Here is a 23,044-nt window from a genome sequence, read left to right on the forward strand (position 1 = left end):
TGACTTTTTTTTCACACCAACGAGGCTAATATCTGCCAAAAAAAAACTTCAAGTCTTTTCCAATCCTCACAGACATCTTTTATTGTGATAGGTGGTGTTCAATCCCCAATCTGCTATTATGGGCAGATCCCAGTGAAGCGGTCCTTGACTATGCCCAGTGATAGTTAAGGAACTGTCCTTAACTACTCTATCCCCAATGATAGTTAAGGAACTGCCCTTAACTACTCTATCTCCAGTGAGAGTTAAGGAAAAGAACATGTTTACGAATACCTTTTTTAAAATTTGACCTCATTATTATAAAATTTAAGATCATGCAACAGTTTAGAAAATGTTAAACTCAATCTTAATTTGGAAGCCAGTTAAAAGAATTTAACAAAAATAACTTTGTTCTAACATAACAATCCTTACATTTAATACAGCGTCTTATCACGTCATCAAGACATCTCAAAGTGCCTCACAGAATAAACAGTAAAGCGGATTGACTGTGTAGTTTGTGGGTGAATCATCGAACAATATTAAAGAGGTGATCTATATGCATTTTGACAATGAAGGCTTGTAATCGGAAATCCCAATACATGCAGATATTTTATGGTATAATATAATTACTGTGGCATAGAATGGTCATCCCTGTGAGTTGCCACTGACACTGACACAGCAAAATGCTGTGAGATATATTATTCCTATTTTCGTATTTAATGAAAGGTCATTGTGATGCCATTTTATAAATAATTAATAATGTTATTGATGGTACAGTTTACAGACATTCTTTAACACAGTTAAGTATAAAGACAAAGATACCTTATCCATCAGCACAAATGTCCATTTTGATGTTGAAAGATTACGGTTTATAAACTTTTTTTCTGAAATTAATGAAAGCTGAATCTATTGCGCTATTTTTAAAGCCTTAGGTCCCATTCTGTGAATTGTGTAAAACATGTGTAAATGTTTTATGTGGGAATGTTTACACCGACCAGTTCCAGTGAGTTGATCTATTATGCGAGTTGTGTAAACCATGTGCAAAAAGAAGTGTAAACATATGTGTACAGAAGGAATTAAAGGCAGTTTTCACGATGGGATTATCAACCATAGTTTACACATGGTTTGTACAACTCATATAATGACCCTTTGTAAGTGTAAATGATACCATCGGGGTATTAATACGACTTGTATTTATTTAGTAGTCATTTTGTTCTTATTTTGTGAAAGTGTATTTTATCTGTTGTTTTCTGTGTCTATTAACCGATTAATGCATTCATTCATGTCAGTCATTTACTCTGTTTGCCCATGGTTCATTCATAAATCCAGTGATGTATTTCTTCTGTTTTGTCTTCTGTCAGTAAGGTGATTACTCATGTTGTCGATCAGTCAGCAAGTTCGTGAGTTATTCATTGTACCTTTTCATCAGTCTTTTAGACTGACAGTCAACCAATATGCCCACAAATAGGTCTGTCTATAACTTGATAAACTACAAGGGTCTTCAAATGAACAAAACTATTTCTTTCAAACATTTTCCACACTGGAAAAAATGGATTGTTACAATAATCAATAATTTAATCTGTTTATCAAAAAAACAGTAAGTCTGTTGATTGCAAGCATACAACAAATTTTGTTTTTCATGTATTGTCAGAGAGAACCTAGGAATCCATTGTTTTTTACTTTGTATAGCAGAGCTGAAGAATCCATGAACAACAACAACAAATTACATTTGTATACCACCCTACACATCAGGAGGATATCCCAAGGTTCTGGACAGTCAGGGATCTGCACCTGAGCTGGTGGTGGGATTCAGGGGGGTGGAGGGCGGAGAGGGTAGTGGATAGGAGGGTGACCAAAGGCATAATCAAAGAGGAATGTCTTGAAATGCGTCTTGAAGGAGGCATGAATGAAATATGATAAACTTATCTTGCCCAGTAACTGGTTCTTGGACATATTAGCTCCAGGATGACAACCCCAGAAGAACGATCTATGGTTAGTGCTTAACCCCCTGGTACTGTACCTAAATCCTAATTAGCAGGGAAATCTGGATTTGCAGCCAAAGCTACTGAGGAGTTTGGTACTTTTGATTGGTGGTACAATGGGCTTCTTGCAGGACCTGAGAGAGGATATAAGGGAAAACAACAGTCTATTACAATGTATTACTGTTGCAAATTGGTGTTAATATACCCCAGACGTGTTCCTGAGGCTAATAATCACTTTGTTGTGGTGATTGATGCTCATGTTGTGGGTGGTTCTGGAACTTCATTCTGATCGGCTGCTCTTTTGATGTAGTTACGACTCTTACCCGAGACTATCAGTCACACATTGGAACTAGTTGGTGTAAACATTCCCACGTAAAACATTTAATTCTTTTGACTTCAAAACTCTTCAACTGTTTAAGAATAAACACACTGAAATTTTGACCTAATGTTGTTTTACGCAAAGAAAAATAATGTATGTAATTTTGTATGTGAGGGTAGTTTAATTGTATATGTTTTTAATTTTCTCCCCAGATGTATTAATTTGCAATATTTCAGGAATAAAATGAGCCACAGAATTTCAACCCTTAAGAGCACCCGCACTGCAGATTCAGTTACTTTTGTCATGTGAAAAGTTATCTGGGTCCATTGGGAAGTCCATTGCTCTTTTGACTGAACAACATTTTCCTGTAAGGTTCCATGTGGGGTCGAGCTTTTATCAGTCAATCAGTTATTCACTTTGTCAATCACGTCTTTGTTCACTCAGTTAGATATCTGATCAGTCAGAAAGCCAGTTGATCAGTGTTTTAGTCACTTAGTCACATCTTTTTCTCTCTCAGTCTTACTGTTAGTTTTAGTTTCTGATTGACAGACTTTTTTTCCTGTCTTCATCAAACTTCCTTTGTCTATTTCTCTGTGAATTTAACACCACTCACTTTTTCTATGTCCATCTGTTGGTTCCTCTTTGTTGGTTGGGTAATCTTTTTCAGTCAATCTGTTATTGTCTATCCCTGTTGCTCTGTCTCTCTCTCTCTCTACTCTGTCAGATGGACTGAAAGTGAGACAGAAAACCGAAACATTGGTACTGACAGTGTATGTGTGGGTGTGTGTGGGTTGCGAGAGAGAGATGGAGAGAAAAAAAACATGCATGTATCTGCTTTTCTTTTCTACTTTAATCTTAACCTATCAATATTTGTTTTACGCAGTTAGCCTCTTTCTCTTAGTGTCAATTTGTTAATAATCTTACTGTCAGATCAACAGATCCACCAACAATAACTTGTATGAATTTCTTCAAGCGCTTCACAAAGAAAATGGAGATCACTGGAGGAGAGGAGGAGGAATTTGAGGATATTGTCGAAAGGCACAGCCAGATGTAAGTTTTAAGATGGCTTTGCTTATAGCACAGTGAAAGGCCCAAGGTGAAGGGATTTTGGGAGTGATTTCCAGAGAGTGGTGACAAAGGCGCCACTGATAATAATAATAATCCTTGCATTTCATATAGTGCCTTATCATGTCTTTGAGAGTTCTCAAAGTGCTTCACAGAATATACTGTCAAGTGAATTGATGTACATTTTGTGGGCAAAACGAGGCAGCCAATTGTGCACAGCAGTGTCCCATAAACAGTTGTGGTTTGAGTGACTAAATTATTTTGATTTATTTTGAAGGAATTATTACACCCGGAAAAGCGATCAGCCGATTGACTAACAACCGGGTTCCTACTTACTGCTAGGTAAACAGAGGCGTGTAGAGTAAGGAAACTTGACCAAGGCTTTGACCTGCTGAGAATCGAACCCAGGTTCTCTCGCTTGCGAGGTGAGTGGTCTAACCACTAAGTTACAGGACTCCAGAGGACTGATGGTAGGAGAGAGGGAACGAGGAATGAGTAGTAGCGATTGAAGAGCTGAGTGTATGGGCAGGAATGTTAGGCTGGAAGAGATCGCAAAGGGAGGGAAGGAGGGATGGGCAAGATTGTGAAGGAACTCGAAGGTCAGGATAAGGATCTTAAAATCTATGAACACACTCTTCCTGTCAAAGACTGACAGGGACTTTCTCACTCAGAAACTGCTCCTCTCCTCTTGTCCTGGGTACTGAGGTCAGTTCCAGTTGCATTATGTGGTCACTGCACTTGCACTGACCTCTCTGGCCATGAAACAAGCATTCACCAACCACGTTTTCACTGAACAAAGTGAGTATTACCTTCACCTCTGCCATTCTAAATTTGGGAGCAGACCCCAGCGGCTTCTCAAACCTCTAGCCTTTCAACTAAGTATTTACGACACTGCAATAAATTCTGGAGAACCAGCAAGATCCTTGGCGCTTTCAAAACGAATCAGGTTAAAAAAGGAGAATTATTGTCCATTCTATACAGCTTAGATGATTAGCGTTAAACAGATAGGTTACTTCTTCTGATAAAAGGGTGAAAGCACATATTCAAGTTACTTAAGGGCTTAGGTTATGCGGGTTAATGACAGGGAAATAAATACAAACGCTTTGGGTTAAAACACTTTGTATTGTGGTTTAGTTATTCATTAATGGGAAGAGAAGCAGGTCCTGTTTTATCAGAGGGTTGACACTATTCTGCTCTGACATTAAATTTAAACCAGATTTTATTTAATGGGACATGTCACTTTAATATGGGAGAAGGTCAGTTTTGATCATTGCCACCCATAAGTCACACTTAGTCAGCGCACATCCTTTAAAGAGACTTTTGCTTTGCAGACTTTTGGTTTTATCATTTCAAATAGAATAAATTGGAATTGGCTGATTTGTGTGGTGATGTCATGCACATGGTGTACAGATAAACAGATAGACAGCACAGTGTAAGCAGACAGAATGGACCACTGCAAAACAGAACAGTTGACTCTTAAGGCCTGAGAAGACTGACTCTTTCCCTCTCTCAGCATACAAATATTGTTTGTATTAACTGGTATTAATAACTATTACATCATTAGAGTACTGCAGCGTAATTGTTATATAGTGTATCAATATTATGATATAGTCAATATAATTAGATCTATACAATTATCGCAGCAAGAAAGTGCTATGTTACTAGTGCAATGCTACTGATGGATTTGAACTAGTACTTATAATACAATACGAGCAACTAATATATTAAATACAGTATCATTTAATACAGTATAAGTCTGGAGTCCTGTAGCTCAGTGGTTTGAGAACTCGCCTCACAAACAAGAGGACCTGGGTTCGATTCCTGGGTGGGGCGAAACGTTGGGCAAGTTTCCTTACTCCACACGCCGCTGTTTACTTAGCAGTAAGTAGGAACCTGGTTGTTAGTTGATTGTCGGATCGTTTTTCCGGGGGGTAATAATTCCTTAAAAAAATTGATCACTCAATCCATGACTCTTTGTGGGACACTGCTGCACGCAATTGGTTTCACCCACAAAATATACAGTCAATTCACTTTACAGTATATTCTGTGAAGTGCTTTGAGACATCTCGAAGATGTGATAAGGCGTTATACCAAATGTAAGTTTTATTATTATATCAATTACAAGGATTATTATTATTATTGAATAACATTGTATTATTCACAGAAAGCAGCATTTTACAAGTAATGTATTTTTATAGGCTTCTATCATCTGAACTAATTAGTAATGGATATGTCTGTAGTATTAGCAGAAATAGGATTCTTAACAAAGTTAGCATGATTTGCTTAATTTGTGATGACTCTTCAACAGATTTTTTAAAAAGAATTGTGGCCCAACATATTCAGTGTTCTAGAAATTTGATAATTATATAATTTCCATATAAGACATCTGTTGAGAAATGCCACAAATTGTATCACTTTGAAAGAAAACGGAAATGGTAGCGTTTTATTACAGCGTCAACAATTTCATTATTAGAAAGCATAGGCAGTGCTATAACAATAACAACTTGAATTTATATATTGTCCCAGTGCTGTAGTGATACTACAATGCCAATAGTGTTAACAGCAATAATTTTAGTTACTGGTTTTTGAAAATAGTTTAGAAAATTTTAATTCCAACATTTATAATTTATAAAGCATACTATTGGAGCAGATTGAATGGCAGATTATGTTGACTTGTTTTTTTAAACAAAATATATATATTATAATAAATAGAATATATATTTATACTGGTATCGAAAAATTCCTGTGACAGAAAAGAGAAACCACAACACATTAATATTCTGATACAACACACAACAGACCCATCTCCTTGTGTGTGTGTGTGTGTGTGTGCATGTGTGGGGTGGGTGGGGGCTGCTTCTGGTATTCCCGCATCAGGGTTCTGCTGCCCTCTACAGGGCGCAGTTACAAGGTAGGTCTTATCCCCACTCTCTGCTGCTCCCCTTTAGGTGGGGTTGGAGGGGGGGGGCATGGACAGGTTTACAATACACAAGAGGTGCACACATTAGCGCGATACTCTTACCTGTTCAGGGAGCACTTGACACACAGGAGAACAAAATGGGACAATGTTGAGATTCACAATGCTGGCATCTCTTTCCTCATTGAGCACAAACATTCAGTAAGGGATACTATTATTATTACATCCACTAAGGGGTACTTTTCATACCAATGCATACTAGGAGATACTTCCATTATGTCACATTTTCCCTATCGATGGTTAGAAACTGGTGCAATAGACATCTGGGTACGTACTTTCCTCAATTTGTATTGGGAGTCATTGATCCACGTCACACGTAACCATTGTGGGATTTTTAAAAAAATGCAGTACAGTATTGCATAACAGATTTGATCTGCTCATTATCACATTTTCACCACCATGTTACCAAAATGATGTAACCAATGGGAGTTGTACATTATTCCATTATTTGCTCTTGCTCTCAACTTGAGTTGGGAAAAAGATCAGTAGCATTTTAAATAGCTTGCTAGGAAAATAAATGCTTTGCTTATATCATACATCAGAGGAACATTAAAGTGGCGCAATCTGAATGAAAGTGTTTAGCAAAATATTTATTGTTTGCAAAGATACAATGCAATGGTGTCGTTTGAATCACAATGCGTCATTGTATCACTTGCACACATCATCAGGATACAAATGATGACTCTTTCTGTCCACTCTAACTTCAAAATAATATGTTTAACAAACACGTTACCATGAAGACAATGCTCCTTTTAACACCAACACAGCAGTACGTGATCTTATTTACCTTCAGCTATCTAGATGCTCAGCAGCAACAACATAACTACCAAATAAATAATTCATAGTAAGTGAATAGTATAAGGTTGCATCTCCAATGTGATAGATCAAATAAAGGTGGGGTGTTTGTATTCTCATGAGCTGCAATCTGTAAAGTTTAAAGGGAACAAATTCAGCATTTGTTAGCTTTTGTATTGTGTACCCACTGAATTGTACAATGACAAGAATGAGGCATGAAAGAAAGAACTTGAATTTTTAGTCCCAAAGGTATTTATTGCCAATGTAGTCACTGTTTTAATAAGCAAATGCGATAGAAAGGCCCCACAAACAGTTATGAGGTGAAAGACCAATTAACCTGGAGAAACTCTTTGTGAATAGTGTTACAGGATCTTTAATGTCTACTTAAAAGGTTGGCAGAATCTTGGTCTAATAACTCATCGAAAAGGCAATAATGCAGCACTTCTGAGCACTGCACCAGAGTGTTTATATCACAAACTCAAGGCTTGAAATCACAACTTTCGACCGAGTGTCAATATTGCGATACCAAATGACCAAACTAAAGAATTGCAGAACACAGCAAAGGCTAAACTGGATTGTGACACAGCAATTGAATAACCAAATATGTTTTTACAAAATAATATTGCTCAATTGCAGATCTCTGGAAACTGAGGATTGAATCTGTACAGAAAGACTGGTACAACGGTTGTTGGTTGTAGTTGAGGATGTATCTAATTAATTGCCTGACAAGATAGTACGGTTACCAATGGCAATTTGACTCCTTAGATGTCCCTTGTGGTTCTTAAAAAGTCTCAGTGACTTAAACGTTGATGCTTCTGGTAGTGAGGTCCCAATGGCTGGTTCTATCTGCAAGTTTCTATGGATCAGAAGGCACCACAGTCATAGTCATGGTCTCGTACTTGTGATGCTGAACCTTTAGTATGTTCAGATAGCTCAATTTAACCTGTCTGGTTTATACCTGTTGGGACAGGAGTCTCTAATCCCTCTGAGCTCCATTTGGAAATGCCCTACTAACAGTCACCACTGTGTAAACAGGCTCTCCATTAGAAAAATGCTGTGCTGTTTACTGGTCTCAATGCTGTTCTTAAACTCATAAATTCATAATTTGACAACCCGGTTTCCTTAATTTACTCCAGGATAATCTGGAGATATATACTTCAATAATTCCAGGAGTAATGTGGCATTACATAATGTCACTAACTCGATGTCTAATCTGTAGTTTTTTTTAAACTCACTCTAGGTCTAATCTGGAGTTAGATACTTTCACTAATTTCATATGGAATCTGGAGTTAAATACTTTCTATAGTTCAGGTTTAATCTGGAGTTATTTAAATTCTCTTATTTTATGAATAGTGAATACTGAATTCTCTTCTGAATACTGAAATAAATCTTCCTTACAGGTTGTGAAAAGCACTATATCAAATGCAAGGATTATTATTATTTAGAAATTTTTTTCCACTCTCTTTTTAATAATAATAATCGTTGCATTTGATATAGAGCCTTATCATATTTTCGAGACCTCTCAAAGCGCTTCACAAAATGTACTGTAAAATAAATTGACTGTATATATTCTGTGGGTGACATGCGGGAGCCAATTGCGCACAGCAATTGTTTGGGGGCAGGAATGAAGAGAGCAACACATTGAACACTAGCGAAATTTAGCGCAATTTCCTAACAGTGCGCCCCAGTTTGATCATTTTCATTAAACTAGCTAACAGGGATGTTAACCCCAATGTTTTCTATAGTCTGGATTTGTCCGCTTGGTTGCTTTTTTTACCCATTCATGTGCGTTCCATTTATTATTCAACAGATTACACCTTTTGTTCTTTCTCCTTTAAACCTTTCATGACATTTAACTGTGTGACAGGTAGCATCATCCCATGCTGACAAAATGGCTGCATTGTCGAGAAGTTCTTAGAAAATGTCAACAACCATTAACAAGACATGTGGAAATCTCGTTATGCCTACAGCTCCTCATCGAATTAATAATGCCATGCATTCTGTTGTAAAACATTGTTACAAACTTTGTTTTCAAAGTCAAGGGAGTGGCCTGGACTGAAATGCTTCAATAAAAACTTGCTTTAGTTACAGTGCAATGTTGGAGTATACACGGGCAAAACCTCTGCATGGTTTGTTATAATCTTTCAGTATATTTGGAGCAAAAATAGATTTGAGACAGTGTCAAGTGTGAACGAAAGGAAGAAGGAAAATGATCTTTCAGTATTGTGGCAGGTGAAATGGCTTTTCCTTTCACAATGGTCAATATGCCAAATGCCTTTGGCTGATGGACAGGGTGTGCAATGAGATTGAGAGTGTAATATGAGACTGTTTCCAGCTCACCTGGCAGAGCTGTGTAGTTAAGGAGCTGTCAGCAATCTCTGAAAAGGAGGATTACTCACGTTGATAATCCTACTGCACTAAATAGCACTTTCTCATTATACAGCTGTGTACTACTTCCATATTGCACTGTTGAAAATCCATTAAAGAATATTGTATGTTTGTGTATTTTGTTTAACAATATCATAGGTCCTCTGACCAAATACAGTATTTCAGGTACAGTAGAGTTTGTGAGTGTGATTGTCTTTGCCAACCCTGAGTTCACGAGTAAATTAATGCCAAATCAGTTGGTTCTGAAGAGCTGTTACCTCATTTTAGGTGGGAAGTAGTTGGGGAGTTACAATTGACATCAGGCCACATAAGTTAGGGAGAGGAACATAAGATGCAAGAACAGCTCCTACTGATTGCTAGTCAGAGATGTTTGCTGGAAAGCACAGATGTGTTGATGTGAGGTGAGGGCTGCATCAGCTGTGAAACCCTCAAGGTCAAATAGCCTGTTATAGTAATAATATAATAATCTTTGCATTTAATATAGACATCTGGTGACACACACTGCCATTATGTCCAGTGACCACCTAGTCATTCAGAGTCATAGAAGCAAAACACAGTCAAAAACCTCTTCAGGTAAGGAAGGAGAGAAAAATTGAAGAGAAAATATACAAAACAAAGGATACTTTTCTGATCGACAGTGAAGTTACCAACCTTTGTGCTATGTGTCCACAGCAGGATTTCCACTACCAAAGTGCGAACTAGCAAGGTCAGTAACTTTACACTGGAATTTCATAATATTTGTTATTGTCTGCACTTCTGGTGTCTCATTTCTTTTGAGCAGTATCTAAAATCTTAGTTACAGGGAATCCCTTAAACCTCTGCACCATGGGTGATAAACACATTTGAATTATATGAATTTGGTTTCTCTATCTACATTTAAAATTGTTTGAAGGTCATGTCATCGTGTAGCATTGTGGACACCTGCCTCAGCCTGTGACTATACAATGCTCCTTCCTGTGCACAGCATGGTGTATCTGCTGGAATAGGAATGCTGTGCTTAAATCTGAGTAATGTGTACTCTGGGGCACCGTACAGCACTCTGGACATATTAACATCCAAACATCAAAGCTACTCCTAAAAGTTTCAATGCCCAATTTGACGACTTAAAACAAATTAAACCATCAAAAATAGTGGATTCTCAGAATTTCAAGTTTGAATATTATTTCTTTAACATTGGGCATATTTAGATGGATAAACCATTCTTCCTTATTATTTCAGTGAAAAGAACAGATGAAGAGAACACTTGTTGACTGCTGACTGACTTTCTCTTAAACTGCATTGATTGGAATCGATTGACCCGAGATCCTTTGCCTGGGTCATTGTTAATTCCTGGAAGCAATGCTGATTAAGGTCAGACTGATCACTCAGGGGCTGCTCGCGACTAAACAGTAAAGAATGAAGGAAAGCCACGTAAGATCAGTTGGCTGAATGAGATACAATTTCCACATTATTAGCAGTGAACAAAAGGTTGTGCTTGATTACTAGAAGAGGCTTTGGTCGGGGTGACACTGAGGAAACAATGAGAAAGAGCTGTTTCACATGGCTAGTGATCATAGCACATTACATCTTTTTCACCAGTCAGATTTGAGTAGACGCATTGGAAGAGCAACGTAGAAGTCCAACTTTAAGTGATCGCTCCCGTGACTCCGTTGTACTTATAGGTTGTGCCAATCACCCAGCCATGGCACTACTGCCAATCAAACAAACGAACACCCACAAAACACACAGTCACTACACTTTACAGTATATTCTGTGAAGTGGTTTGAGATGTCTCGAAGACGTGCTAAGGCGCTATATCAAATGCAAGGATTATTATATAACGAAACAAGAAACACAGCACTCTACTTGTTTGGGTTAACAAACCAGAGCTGAAACTTCTCATATCCTTAAAAGTTAGTCTTAAAATTGAAGATTATGCAGATTTTTTTTGGAAAATTATTGATTTCTTAAATTGGAAGTTGTTTTTTTGCAGTTCTCAAAAAGAATATTTAGAAAAGCATCGAATAACAAGAATGCACCATGCCTGTCTTTAAAAAAANTCATGTTTTATTCACCTGTTACATTGCAAAAATATACTGTATTAAAGATCTGCTATAGGTTGAAAGTCCACTCATTAAAACAATTATTATTATTTTATTGTTGGGGTTTAACCAAGATTGTTCAATTGATTGTTTTAACATGAGGTGTAAACAACATTCAGCCTAGCCAAAGGTCTATGCTCACGAGTTTGTTTTGAGCCCGATATTAAAGTCAGGCAGAGACTTGAGAGGTAATCAAGCAACGTTTATTTAATTAACTCGCAGTAAAAAGTTATATATAGTAGTTAAAGATTATGCTTACAACTGCAACATGTAATTCAGAACTGACGGGTAATCTAATCCGCAATCTGGTGAAGAGTCAGAGTTGTGATCTTTTACTGGGGTTGGTCGCCACCAGGTAATCCAATCTGCGTCCTGAGCTCTTGCTGAATGTTGTTCATGTGCAGGTCCATCACTTTGAGCAGGTCGTCCCAGGACAGCTATAAGTGTTGCTTGCAGTTAGCGAGTCTGTTGCTCTTTTGACTTGCTCTTTTTTTAAAAAATCATTGAGCATACTGTCATCCCTTATATACCTCTATTGGTCGAGCACACCGGTCTGATCTCGTCAACCCCAACCTCTCCAAAACAGTGAGGAATCCTTGGGACAGATATTGGGATTGATCTTGTTAATGGAAGGTTATTATTATGATTAATAATGGAAGGTTGACCTTGTTACCTTCAATCATTGTGTTCTCTCTCCTGAAGGATTCTGGATCTTACAGAAGTCAAATCCGTCTTTTCTCCATGTCCCTTAGTACTCTTACTTCTTAAGTGTCGATTTATCTCCCTTATTGCAACAGGAAAACAAGTGGACAGATTTTCAAAGCTCTTCAAAACTTTTGTTCATAAAGACAATCACTAAATCTGACAGTGATTTGAGATGTTTGGATGCAATTAAGAAATTTAATCAATGCAGGTTTTCTTTCTCACTCCCTCCAGTCAGGATTTGTTCAAAGAAAGTATGCGACAGATCTCATTGCATTCTTCATGTTGGTCGTTCAGAAAATATTGAATGCCTTTGTTGCCAAAGTTTGGCCCCCTTTTAAGATGTCCCACTGAATGAATCTGGGGATCAGTGAGGTAAAGAAGACCCTTCCCATCACCTGTGATCCAACCTGGGGAGGCAGCAGTAAGAATATAGTTAGAAACAAGGCGCTATAACAAATGCAATTATTATTTAACAAAAGATAAATCAAACCACATGTTCTTTGAAGCAGAACAGGAGGTAGAACAACGGTGAACAACAACAACAAAATTACATTCGTAAAGCGCTTTTCAAGTCGGGAGGATATCCCGATTTTGAATTACATCCTGAAGGAAAGGGAGCCAGTGGAGCCGGGCGAGGTTGGGGGTAATGGGATCATGGAGCCTGGTACGGGAGAGGACACGAGCTGCAAAGTCTGGATGATCTGCAGCTTGTGGAGGGAAGAGTTGGAGAGGCCAACAAGGAGGGAGTTTCCGTAGTCAAGCCGAGGTGACGAATGCATGAATGAACAAACAACAAAATAACTCAAATCATGCTTTCCCCCCAATGAGCCCCTCATACAGTGTTTGCTATCACCAGTACAGTTCTCTGGATAGCATTCCCAATCAGGAGTGGGAAGCTTGGCTGATTTTTCCTTTTCAGCTCAGGAGTGAGATCAGCCAAATCAGCACAGTCCAGGAGTTAACCCTTTTATCATCTCAGTCTTCATTGCCTACCACTTCTCAGTCTTTTAAGGCTGAATGCTTCCCAGTCTCTATTATTTAGTGCCGGATGCCTTATTTGAGAAACATCCACGGTCCACACCAACAATATTTTTGTATTTCCCTTCCAGAAACATAGTATTTACCTACGATCTTGTTTCAAAGTTCTCAACACTCCCAGTTGGGCACCTGAGCTGGGGCTAGGAGCTAAGGGAGATGAGGTGGGGAGAGGAAAAAGATGACCGAATGTGCAGTCAAAGAGTTAGGACTTGACGTGACTAAAAGTATTGTATAGCCTACGGCCATGCCTTCATCCACTGGATCATTGGAGGAGCTTCAAGGTCTCATCCTTTGAAGGTTAAAAATAATGAAGCAATGATGACCATGTGCTGTAGTTTAATTACTAGGCAGCTATCATTGTGTAGCACAGAATTGGTTACCTTGTAAATCAACAACTATTTCTTCTTGTTTGGAAAACTCGTAAGTAAAATGGCCGAATGCGAGCCCATACATAGTTGCTTCATATTCTCTACGTACGGTGTTCGTGTTGTTTGTTAGCTTCACAAACTCCCCAAGCATATATGGCTCCACACTTATACAACCCACAATCTGTTCATCTTCCAAAAGCTGGGGAAACAAACAACACATATCTTATTCAGGAGTAATTATCAGGTTTACTGATCAGTACACATTTGTAAAAGCATTTTATATTGAAATGCTGTCCTTTCTAATAAAATACTAAGTTATTCAGGAAAAGAAACAGATTGTTGTTTAGTTTATTTCCTACTTGCATTTGTGACATAAAATACTAATGAGAGTGTGTGTAAACTTTGACACTGACTAAACTATAACACTGACTTGAGCAGAGAGCCCAGCAGCTTGAGGAGGGAACTGAGTGAGGTGGAACAGAGTGAGAATTCTGTTTAGGAATTTGGTGAGAGTGGGAATTCGGTACAGAGGGGAAAAGAGGTGCAGGTAAGAACTTGTTTTGATCTCCTTGTAAAGGAGAAACACTACCAGTGAAAGAGCTCAGTGCGGGAGCCTTTTCGGGGCCTTCGGGAGATCGGAAAGTGAAGTCAGGTGTAGAAGATGGGAGTTTCAGTTGGTCTAGACACAGGGGAACTTAGACCAACGGTAACATTCCTGAGGGAGTAGGTGTTAAGAATTAAGGAATGTGAGCAAGGGACAAAAGGTACAAAACTACTTCTTCACCTATTTATCCTGAAATTGTTAAAGGTAAAATAGATTAACGGGAAAATAACTAAAAACAAATAAAAGATGACGGTAATACCTTGTAAATTAAATAATCCTAAACATTAAGTGGAGTAGAAGCTACAAAGGGATAATGGCAACACAGGTAGTGTGTCAAAGCTGCAGTAAGTGGGAATTTGTGGACAGTAAGACTGTTCCCAATAGTAGCATCTGTGAAAAGTGCACATGTCCTGAGTCACTCCGACTCAGAGTTTTTGATCTGGAGTGCGTGTTAGGGTTAGGGTCTGTGGGGAAGGAGGCCTGAATGCAAACCAAAGCACCATAAGAGCACAAGGCAGTGCAAGTGGGGGAGGAGCAGAACAAAAACGTTGTAGTTATAGGGGATGAAATAACTAAGGGGATCGAGGGTATCGTCTGCAGTTGGGATCGAGAATCCAGGAGTGTGTGTTGCCTTCCCGGTGCCAGGGTAAGGGATATTTCAAAGCAACTGGAAAGGAACTTGGGAAGGGAGGGGATAAGAATCAGTTGTCGTTATCCATGTGGGAACTAATGACATAGGAAAGAGCAAGAAGGAGGTCCTGCTAAGGGAGTATCAAGAGCTAGGGGTTAAATTAAAAAACAGACCTCAAAGGTGATAATCTCTGGGTTGCTACCCGAGCCACGTGCAAATTGGCATAGAGATAAGCAGATTAGGGAAATTAATGTGTGGCTGAAACACTGGTGTGGGTGAAAACTAAAACATAAGGCAAGGAGAGGATGAGAGCAAAGGTCAGAATACAAATAGTGATAAAGATAACATAAATATTACACAAAATAAAAAGTAATAGGAAGTTATCAGAAAGGTGAAACAAGTCAAAATATGTGAGAAGAACATCGTCAGGGAGTATAGGCATGTTGGGGACAGTTACCCAAATAAGAGCTATGTATACAAATACATGTAGCATAAGAAATAAAAGAAGTGAGTTAGAAGCACAAATTCAGCTTAAAGGGTATAATGTAGTTGCCATTACAGAGACCTGGTTACAAGCTGGGCAGGACTGGGAGCTAAATATTCCAGGTAAAAGATCTTTAGAAAAGACAGGGACATTGGGAAAGGAGGAGGAGTAGCAATATTGATAAAAGACACTTTTACAGCAGTGGAAAGGAAAGATTTCAGTTAGGGCGATCGGGTAGTGGAAACACTGTGGGTAGAATTAAGGAACAGCAAAGGAGGTAAGACTCTACAGACCTCCAGAGTTGTGATGTAGTGGGGAAATGTATAAATACGGAGATCAGGGAAGCATGTAGCAAAAGCAATGTGGTTATAATGGGAGATTTTAATTTTCACATAGACTGGGAGAAGCAGGATTCCTCAGTTAGTAAAGGCAATGAATTTCTAGAACGTATTCAGGATAGTTTTTTGGAACAATATGTTTTAGAACCAACAAGGGAACAAGCCATACTGGATTTGGTGATGGGTAATGAGCCAGAACTCGTTAACAATCTGACCATAAGGGAACATTTTGCGTATAGTGATCATTATATGATTGAATTTGACATTGGATTTGAGAGGGAAAAAGGAGAGTCCCAAACCAAGGTTTTAAATTTAAGTAAGGCAAACTTCGATGGAATGAGAAATATATTGACTACAGTAAACTGGGCTGAACTGTTAGTGGGTAAACCTGCAGATGAACAATGGGAAGTATTCAAAAAAGTATTTGAAACAATACAGAACATGTACATACCCTAAAATGCAAAAGATCCAATCCTGTAGTTAAGCAACCATGGTGGACAAAAGAGGTTAGAGACTATATCAAGCTAAAAGAAAAGGTTTACTCAAAAGCAAGAAAAAGTGGGAATGCAGAGGACTAGGAGAACTACAAAAGGAGAACACAGGGATACCAAGATAGTAACAAGAGGAGCAAAAAGGGAGTATGAAAAAGAAACTTGTAAGGGATATTAAAACCAATAGTAAAAGCTTTTATAAATATATTAAAAGAGAATGGTTCAAGGGCAATGTGGAATGTGGGTCCGTTAAAGTAGGTGAGACTATAACGGAAAATAAGGAAATGGCTGACTTGTTAAATAAATGCTTTGCTACTGGGTAAAGGATAGGACAAAATACCAGCCATGCAGGGGAACCTAAAAATAAGTCAAAGAGAAATGCTTAATAGAATTAATATAAATCAATAAATGGTAATGGAGAAAATAATGAGACTCAAGATCGACAAATCTTCAGGACCTGATAGTTTCCATCCCAGGGTGTTAAAGGAATTAGGAGCGGAATTGCAGATGCATTCGCCATAATTTTCCAAAGCACACTAGATTCGGGAATTGTGCCCTTAGATTGGAAAATTGCGAATGTCACCCCTTTATTAAGAAGGGAAGGAGGGAGAAACCAGGAAACTACAGACCTGTCAGCTTAACGTCAGGTTTAGGGAAAATATTAGAATCCATCATCAGGGACAGAGTATTAAGGGATATGGGGAGAATGCGGGAAATTGGAATTGAAAAGATTAGTTGAGGTACAGATCAACCATGTTCTAATTAAACGGCAGAACAGGCTCGAAGGGCTGAATTGCCTCCTCTGTTCCTATGTTTTTAGACCAATGTAATTTCAAAAAAGGCGTTCAAAAAGCATTTGTTTGGAAAATGTCAGTCTAAATGTCAGTCTTTGTGGTGGACATAAAGTGCTACTCCTCTCTATGCAATCCTAATAGGTCTTTTGTCACTAGAGAAGAGACGTTTAAGAGGGGACCTAACAGCGGTGTTTAAAATAATAAAAGGGTTTGATAAGGTTAACATATAGAGGCTGTTCCCATTTGTTGGCAGGTCGGTAACCAGGGGACACAAATATAAGGTAGCAACTAGGGGATCTAAAAGAGAATTTAGGAGGAATTTTTTCATGCAGAGGATATTGAGAATGTAAAACTCACTGCCCAAAATGGGGATTGAAGCAGATAATGCTAATAATAATCCTTATATTTGGTATAGTATCTTTCACAATGGGAGGACACCTCAGAGTGCATCACAGGATGTACTGTAAACTGTAGTGACTGCATGTTTTGTGAGCCCTTCACCCTTTAGAGTTTAAAAAAAATTAAAACCATTGGAGGATCCCATAATATTTATGTAAACCTCTTAGGAATCTCTTAAGTAAATCCAAGATCTGTACATTTTGTACAAGAATTTGTTTTGAATATAAATCTGGGCCCCATCATTCTGCACACATTCCATGATGTTGCTGGCCTTACCATAAGGACAGTTGCTGGGATATAGTAGATCTGTGTGGGAACCTGCTGCTCGTACAGTTTTTTGTTGAATTCCGTTACATAATATTGTGCAGTCATCTGCCGCTCAACATCGTTGAAGTGGTAAGACAGTTCCTTTGTCTTTTTATATTGCTTTCCAACATACCTGGATTGGCAAGACAAAAATATTTGGCAGAAGAATTACTTATAGTGTAGAATATGTACAGCACACTCAATTGAATGAGAATCTACTGCAGAGTGGAACAGGACTGTACCTCTCTTTGAATTGGGCAACTATATGATTTTGCATTTATAGGATCTCAGAAACCATCTGAAGAGATCAGCTCACATGATTTTAAAGGGGAAGGTATAGGCAGAAGAAATGAATTGGTGTAGGCAAAACTAAAAGAAGAACTATATGCTTTCCCTGGCATTGATCTTAAATATTTTGTTATCTTTGTCTCTTATGAGTCTCCTCAATAATTACGGGTATAAGGCAGCTTCGAAGCAAAAGCTATGGGCTCTTTACATGTCATGGCGAAAGTCATGGGTATAATTTTTTTTTTACTTGCGATGACTTGGCCCGGGGGTGGGGGAGGATGTTGGGAGTAAACAGTATAGCAGTATTTTTTAGCTCCATTAGATGTATTGCAAATTCTGGAACTAGCAAACAGAAACCGTGTTTCTGTGAGTTCTCAGTAGACTAAAATCCCAACGAGCAAAAAGGGTAGTTTTAGTTGCAAGGCCGCTTGACACAGTTAAGGTCATTTTGATCTGTTCTTAGTCAGGCTTCAAACTAAATGACATAAGGATTTTTTTTTGCTATGTTTGGCAATTGATGTATTGCAGACCTCTTTGCCTTGCTTGACCATTCCAAATCACTTTACCTAAAGGTTGATCTCAAAGATCTTTTTCAACATCAATCCTCTGGAATTCCCCGTGGGCAACAACTTGGGCCAATCTCCTGCCAGTGACAAGATTATATTTTGGTTTCATGAATGTCAAAATTGAGCTTGTGTCCAAGTGGAAATCCAGAAGGTTGATCTCACCTGCATATTTCCAGGATTTGCTACTTACAAATCATTTTGCAAATATTGCAAATTAGACCCCAGTAAGCCAGCACTGCCTGCTGGAGGAGAAGTTTTTTTTGAGGGGGATTCGAATATGAGGTGTGAAGAACAACAACAACAACAAGATTCCATTTATAAAGCGCCTTTCACGTCAGGAGGACGTCCCAAGGCGCTGCACAGTTGGGTCATGACCCGAGCAGGGGGGAAATGGTCAGGGTGAGGGGAGGGAAGGGAGGGAGCGAGGAGGGGGGAAATGGTGAGGGGAGGGAAGGGAGGGAGCGAGGAGCGGGTAAATGGTCAGGGTGAGGGGAGGGGAGGGAGCGAGGAGGGGGTAGAGAGTCGAGAGGGGAGCTGAAGGCACGGTCAAAGAGAAAGGTTTTGAGACCGGCCTTGAAGGAGGAAAGGGAGGAAGCAAGGCGAAGGCACTGGGGGATGGAGTTCCAGAGCCTGGGGGCTGAGAGGCTGAAGGCCCGACCAGCGATGGTAGGGCGGTTGGGGCGGGGGACGTGGAGCAGACCGGAGCCAGAGGAACGGAGGGTACGGGCAGGTAGGTAGGGGGATAGTAGGTTGGAGAGGTAGGAGGGAGCAAGGCCGTGAATGGCCTTGTAGGTGAGGATGAGGATCTTGAAATCAATCCTCTGGGGGATGGGGAGCCAGTGGAGGCGAGCGAGGGTGGGAGTGATGTGGTCCCGAAGCCTGGTGCGGGACAGTACACGAGCTGCAGAGTTCTGAATGAGAAGGAAAGAAAGAAGAAGGAAACTATAAATGATGTAAGGATAAGTACCTTCCCAGTATTTGTTCCTGATGTAGGAAGCGTATTTCCAAAGCAGTCCTCTGGGCTCCCGCTTTTTCAACAGAAAAAGGCTTCCCAATATAAACCAATGTTTCCTGAGCTGTCCAAGTGTCTGTTTTCTTACCATATTTAAACAGCAGAGCCGCTGTGAAAACACAATGTTAGATTTTCACAATCAAGTACAAATGTAGAAAAAGATTTTGTTTTTGGTCTGCTGGGTATCTGACACATTCAGAAACCCAATCACCATGCTTCAGAGTATCCAAGCCAAGCTGAAAATTCCATGCATCTCACCTACACATGGAAATTCCAGAGATGTTTACTGGAATGGAAATGTGCACTCTCCCTGGAGGGACATATCTTGCTTACCTAATTCCAGAAAGTATTAGGTATAGGGTAGTAAGAGGAAAGGATTGGGGACCCCAAAGTGCGAGTTTGGGTACTCCAGAGTCTCACCAGCTAAAATCACATAGCTTGCCATTGAGAGCACTGCCTGGCAAGCTTTCCCGCTGCTCATTCAGCTAGGACCACCCTACCCATTAGGGCTTTGCGTTATAGGTTTCACAGGAGTTGTGCATAGCAATGTCCCACAAAAGGGCCACAAAATGAATGACCAGTTTAAAGAAACTGGGGAGCATGCCTGAGAGAAACTCCCTTCTTTTTTCAAATAAGCTTTCATATCCACCTGGGACATCGTTTGACATCTCATCCAAAGGACAGCAACTCTGACAACACACCCCAGCACTGCAATGGAGTGTCAGCCTCGATTATGAGCTCAATATTCCGATGTGAGGCTTGAATCCACAACCTTTTGGCTCAGAGCCGAGAGTGCTACCAACTGAGCACTTTTGGAATTGTCCTTTTGAAGCTATAACCCCTATGTTCTTAAATTTTCTACATGGCAATAAACATAGCTCCACTTAAATGTTCTAAATGTGACAACATTTTAAATGCCTCCATCAAGCCCCCACAGTAATTTGTCTATTCATTCTGAGAGAAGAATTTTAAGAGACTTTATAGTGGAAACTAGTTTAATTCAATTAAGATTCACCCTTTCCTGTTTGATAAATAAAGGTGTATAACTAACTTACTGTAGACATTTTTAAGTTCATCAGGGGGAAAGACTCCAGTTCCTTTAAGTCGCTGTATCAAACTGTCGTGATTTATGCCTGCGAAGAACCTTTTGTAATCTGCTTCTGTTAAAACACGTCTCTCAAATGTCTGGTTCCTCTTTGAAAGATACTCAAAGGATATGCTACTCGAACTCAGAGAAACACTCATATAGTCAAGATCTGAGCCGCTGCTGGAAAAAAATGGTGATTTGCACCATGATTGAAAAGAGGAGCTGGAGTTATGACTCCTGTTGAGAACTTGGTTATTCAACCTGTCCCCCTCATCTTCACTGTCTGCTTCTGTTGATGCTGTTTCATTGCAATCTTTGTTTGCTTCCTTTGGAGGCAGGCATTGAGCAGAGCTCTTGTTTCTTTGGTCGTCACAGTGCTTTTGGTTCTCCTGCTCCTTGCCGCCATTATCTAAGTATTTAGGTAAGATCTCAAATACTCCTGCTGTGGTTGGAAGATTACTGTTGCTGGTGCTTTCTTCTGTGTCTGCAACAGTGTCTGCTGCAGAGTCAACCAATGATTCAAAAGAGCTGCTTTTCTCTGATAAGGATCCATTTTGCATCTTGGAAAGCCTTGCAACATTTATGCCAACTGAGATGGTATTTGCCATGCTGGAACCTGGTTGAGAACTACAGGAAGACTGAACGTGCCCATGTTTACTGGCGTTTAGAAGCATCTTGTTATTGATATCACCTTCAAAAGCATCAGCACTTTCTATGGCTGGGTCAACCATCTCAAATGAGCCAGTTTCTCGTGAAAATGATGAATTGGTTTTCCGAACACTCACAGCAGGGGAATCTTTATTGCTGGTTGTATGATTTGGGTCAGAGGTAGATGGAAAGTGAGAACTTTGATCAGAGATCTTTATACACAGACCCATGTCCTTACTCTCATTGTTCTTATGTGTAGACTTAGCAGTAAAGTTCACCATTTCAAATGACCCAGATTCTCTCGAGGAGGAAGACGAAAGGCTTTTCTTCACTTTTTCTGCACTAAAATCGCCAATAGAGCAGGCAGAAGAGGGGCTAACTCCATGCTGTAAAGATAACTGAGAGACCGGTTGAGTGATTGACTGCAAGGTACTATTTTGTAAATGAGAACCTTTGATGTCTTGATTGTGGCTGTTTGGCTGTTGCTCCCCAACATCCTCAGTCAAGGCTGTGGAGCACTGTGTGTCCAAAGTGCGCAGACGTTGATTCTCTCCAACCCGAGACAAACTACAGCATTCATTGCTGGTTACTTTCTCCCAGCTGTTGGGAGATTCTGAGCCTGATACTCTCATCCAGGATTCTGCAGAGTAGCCTTGGTTGTCACTCTGGAACTTCAGACAATCTTTGTTGTCACTGTCTCTGTACTCTGGCATTAAATTTTCACATTCTGCTTTGGCATCTGTTGACACATTTGGTGGGTCATTTCCTAAAGAGCAATGGGGAGATCCACTGTCTTCCGAGGGGTCTGTATTTTGTTTCTCGGATTTGCTTGCAGTTGATTTGCTTCTCACTTGCTGCACTTTTCCACCGTGTTGCCTGTCGATTGGCCCTTTAGGCACAGGATGCGGTGGAAGAACAAGTCCTCTGGGATGGGGTGCGTTTGATTTAGAAACTGCAGTATCAAGTTCCTTTGTATCGGTTTTCAAAGCAGTGATACAGGCATACGCCGAGGCCTCACTGTTATCTTTTCCTTTTCTGCAAGCATTTTGAAATACCGTACATATTGTCGTGTGATATTGTGAATGTTTTTCAAGGACCTTGTTAAAGGTCATCCTTCCCTTGACTATGGGCTTATCCCAATATATTGTGTAGTGGTCTGGGACATAGGACTTGCTGTCAGAATTACAGAGATCTTTTATCTGTAAATGCACTTTGATTTTGTTGACCAGTGTCATGATTTCCCCTGCCAAGGTTTCCTGAGCTTGAGCGCTATACAGGTACAGCTTCTGCATGGCTTCTTTACACATCTGTCTCATCTTTTTATGTCTTTCACAGTCTCCTGTGAGCCATTTTTGCACAGTTGCAAGAGAGAAAGCTGCTTTAACAAGTCCATGCAGCTCTTGCATACTAGTGACCACTTCACCATCTCTCTTGGTAAGAAGGCCTATTTCAAAGGCCTCTTTTGCTTGTGAAAGGTAACACTGTTTTTCCTCCGGGCATTCATTCTTAAAACTGTATGACAGAAGACATGTTCCACAAATGTTCTGGAGAGAGAAATGAGTTCAAACTGAAGCAATTTCATAATTTCATTGATGTTGTTCTGGTAAAAGTTTAGGGTATTCATTCCATAATCAGGCAACATTTATGTCCTCAACCGGTCAAAGGTAAAATCTATCAAACTGATCATAATTATATTCAAATA

General features: G+C 39.5%; 1 protein-coding gene across 1 annotated transcript in view; it reads right to left on the minus strand.

Moving 5' to 3' along the window:
• Positions 1-11,530: 11,530 nt before the first annotated feature.
• alpk1 (alpha-kinase 1) overlaps positions 11,531-23,044 on the minus strand; it is a 47,673-nt gene continuing 36,159 nt past the window's right edge. The window contains exons 10-14 of the mRNA XM_007897008.2: positions 20,663-22,886; positions 19,563-19,716; positions 17,712-17,874; positions 13,707-13,893; positions 11,531-12,695 (exon numbers count right to left, since the gene is read on the minus strand). Of these exons, the coding sequence (XP_007895199.2) occupies positions 12,520-12,695; positions 13,707-13,893; positions 17,712-17,874; positions 19,563-19,716; positions 20,663-22,886 (2,904 nt within the window). The 3' untranslated portion in view covers positions 11,531-12,519. The remainder of the gene's footprint in view (positions 12,696-13,706; positions 13,894-17,711; positions 17,875-19,562; positions 19,717-20,662; positions 22,887-23,044) is intronic.

The sequence above is a fragment of the Callorhinchus milii genome, unplaced genomic scaffold (genome assembly GCF_018977255.1).
Source record: "Callorhinchus milii isolate IMCB2004 unplaced genomic scaffold, IMCB_Cmil_1.0 Scaffold1, whole genome shotgun sequence".
In the NCBI taxonomy this organism is placed as follows: Eukaryota; Metazoa; Chordata; class Chondrichthyes; order Chimaeriformes; family Callorhinchidae; genus Callorhinchus; species Callorhinchus milii.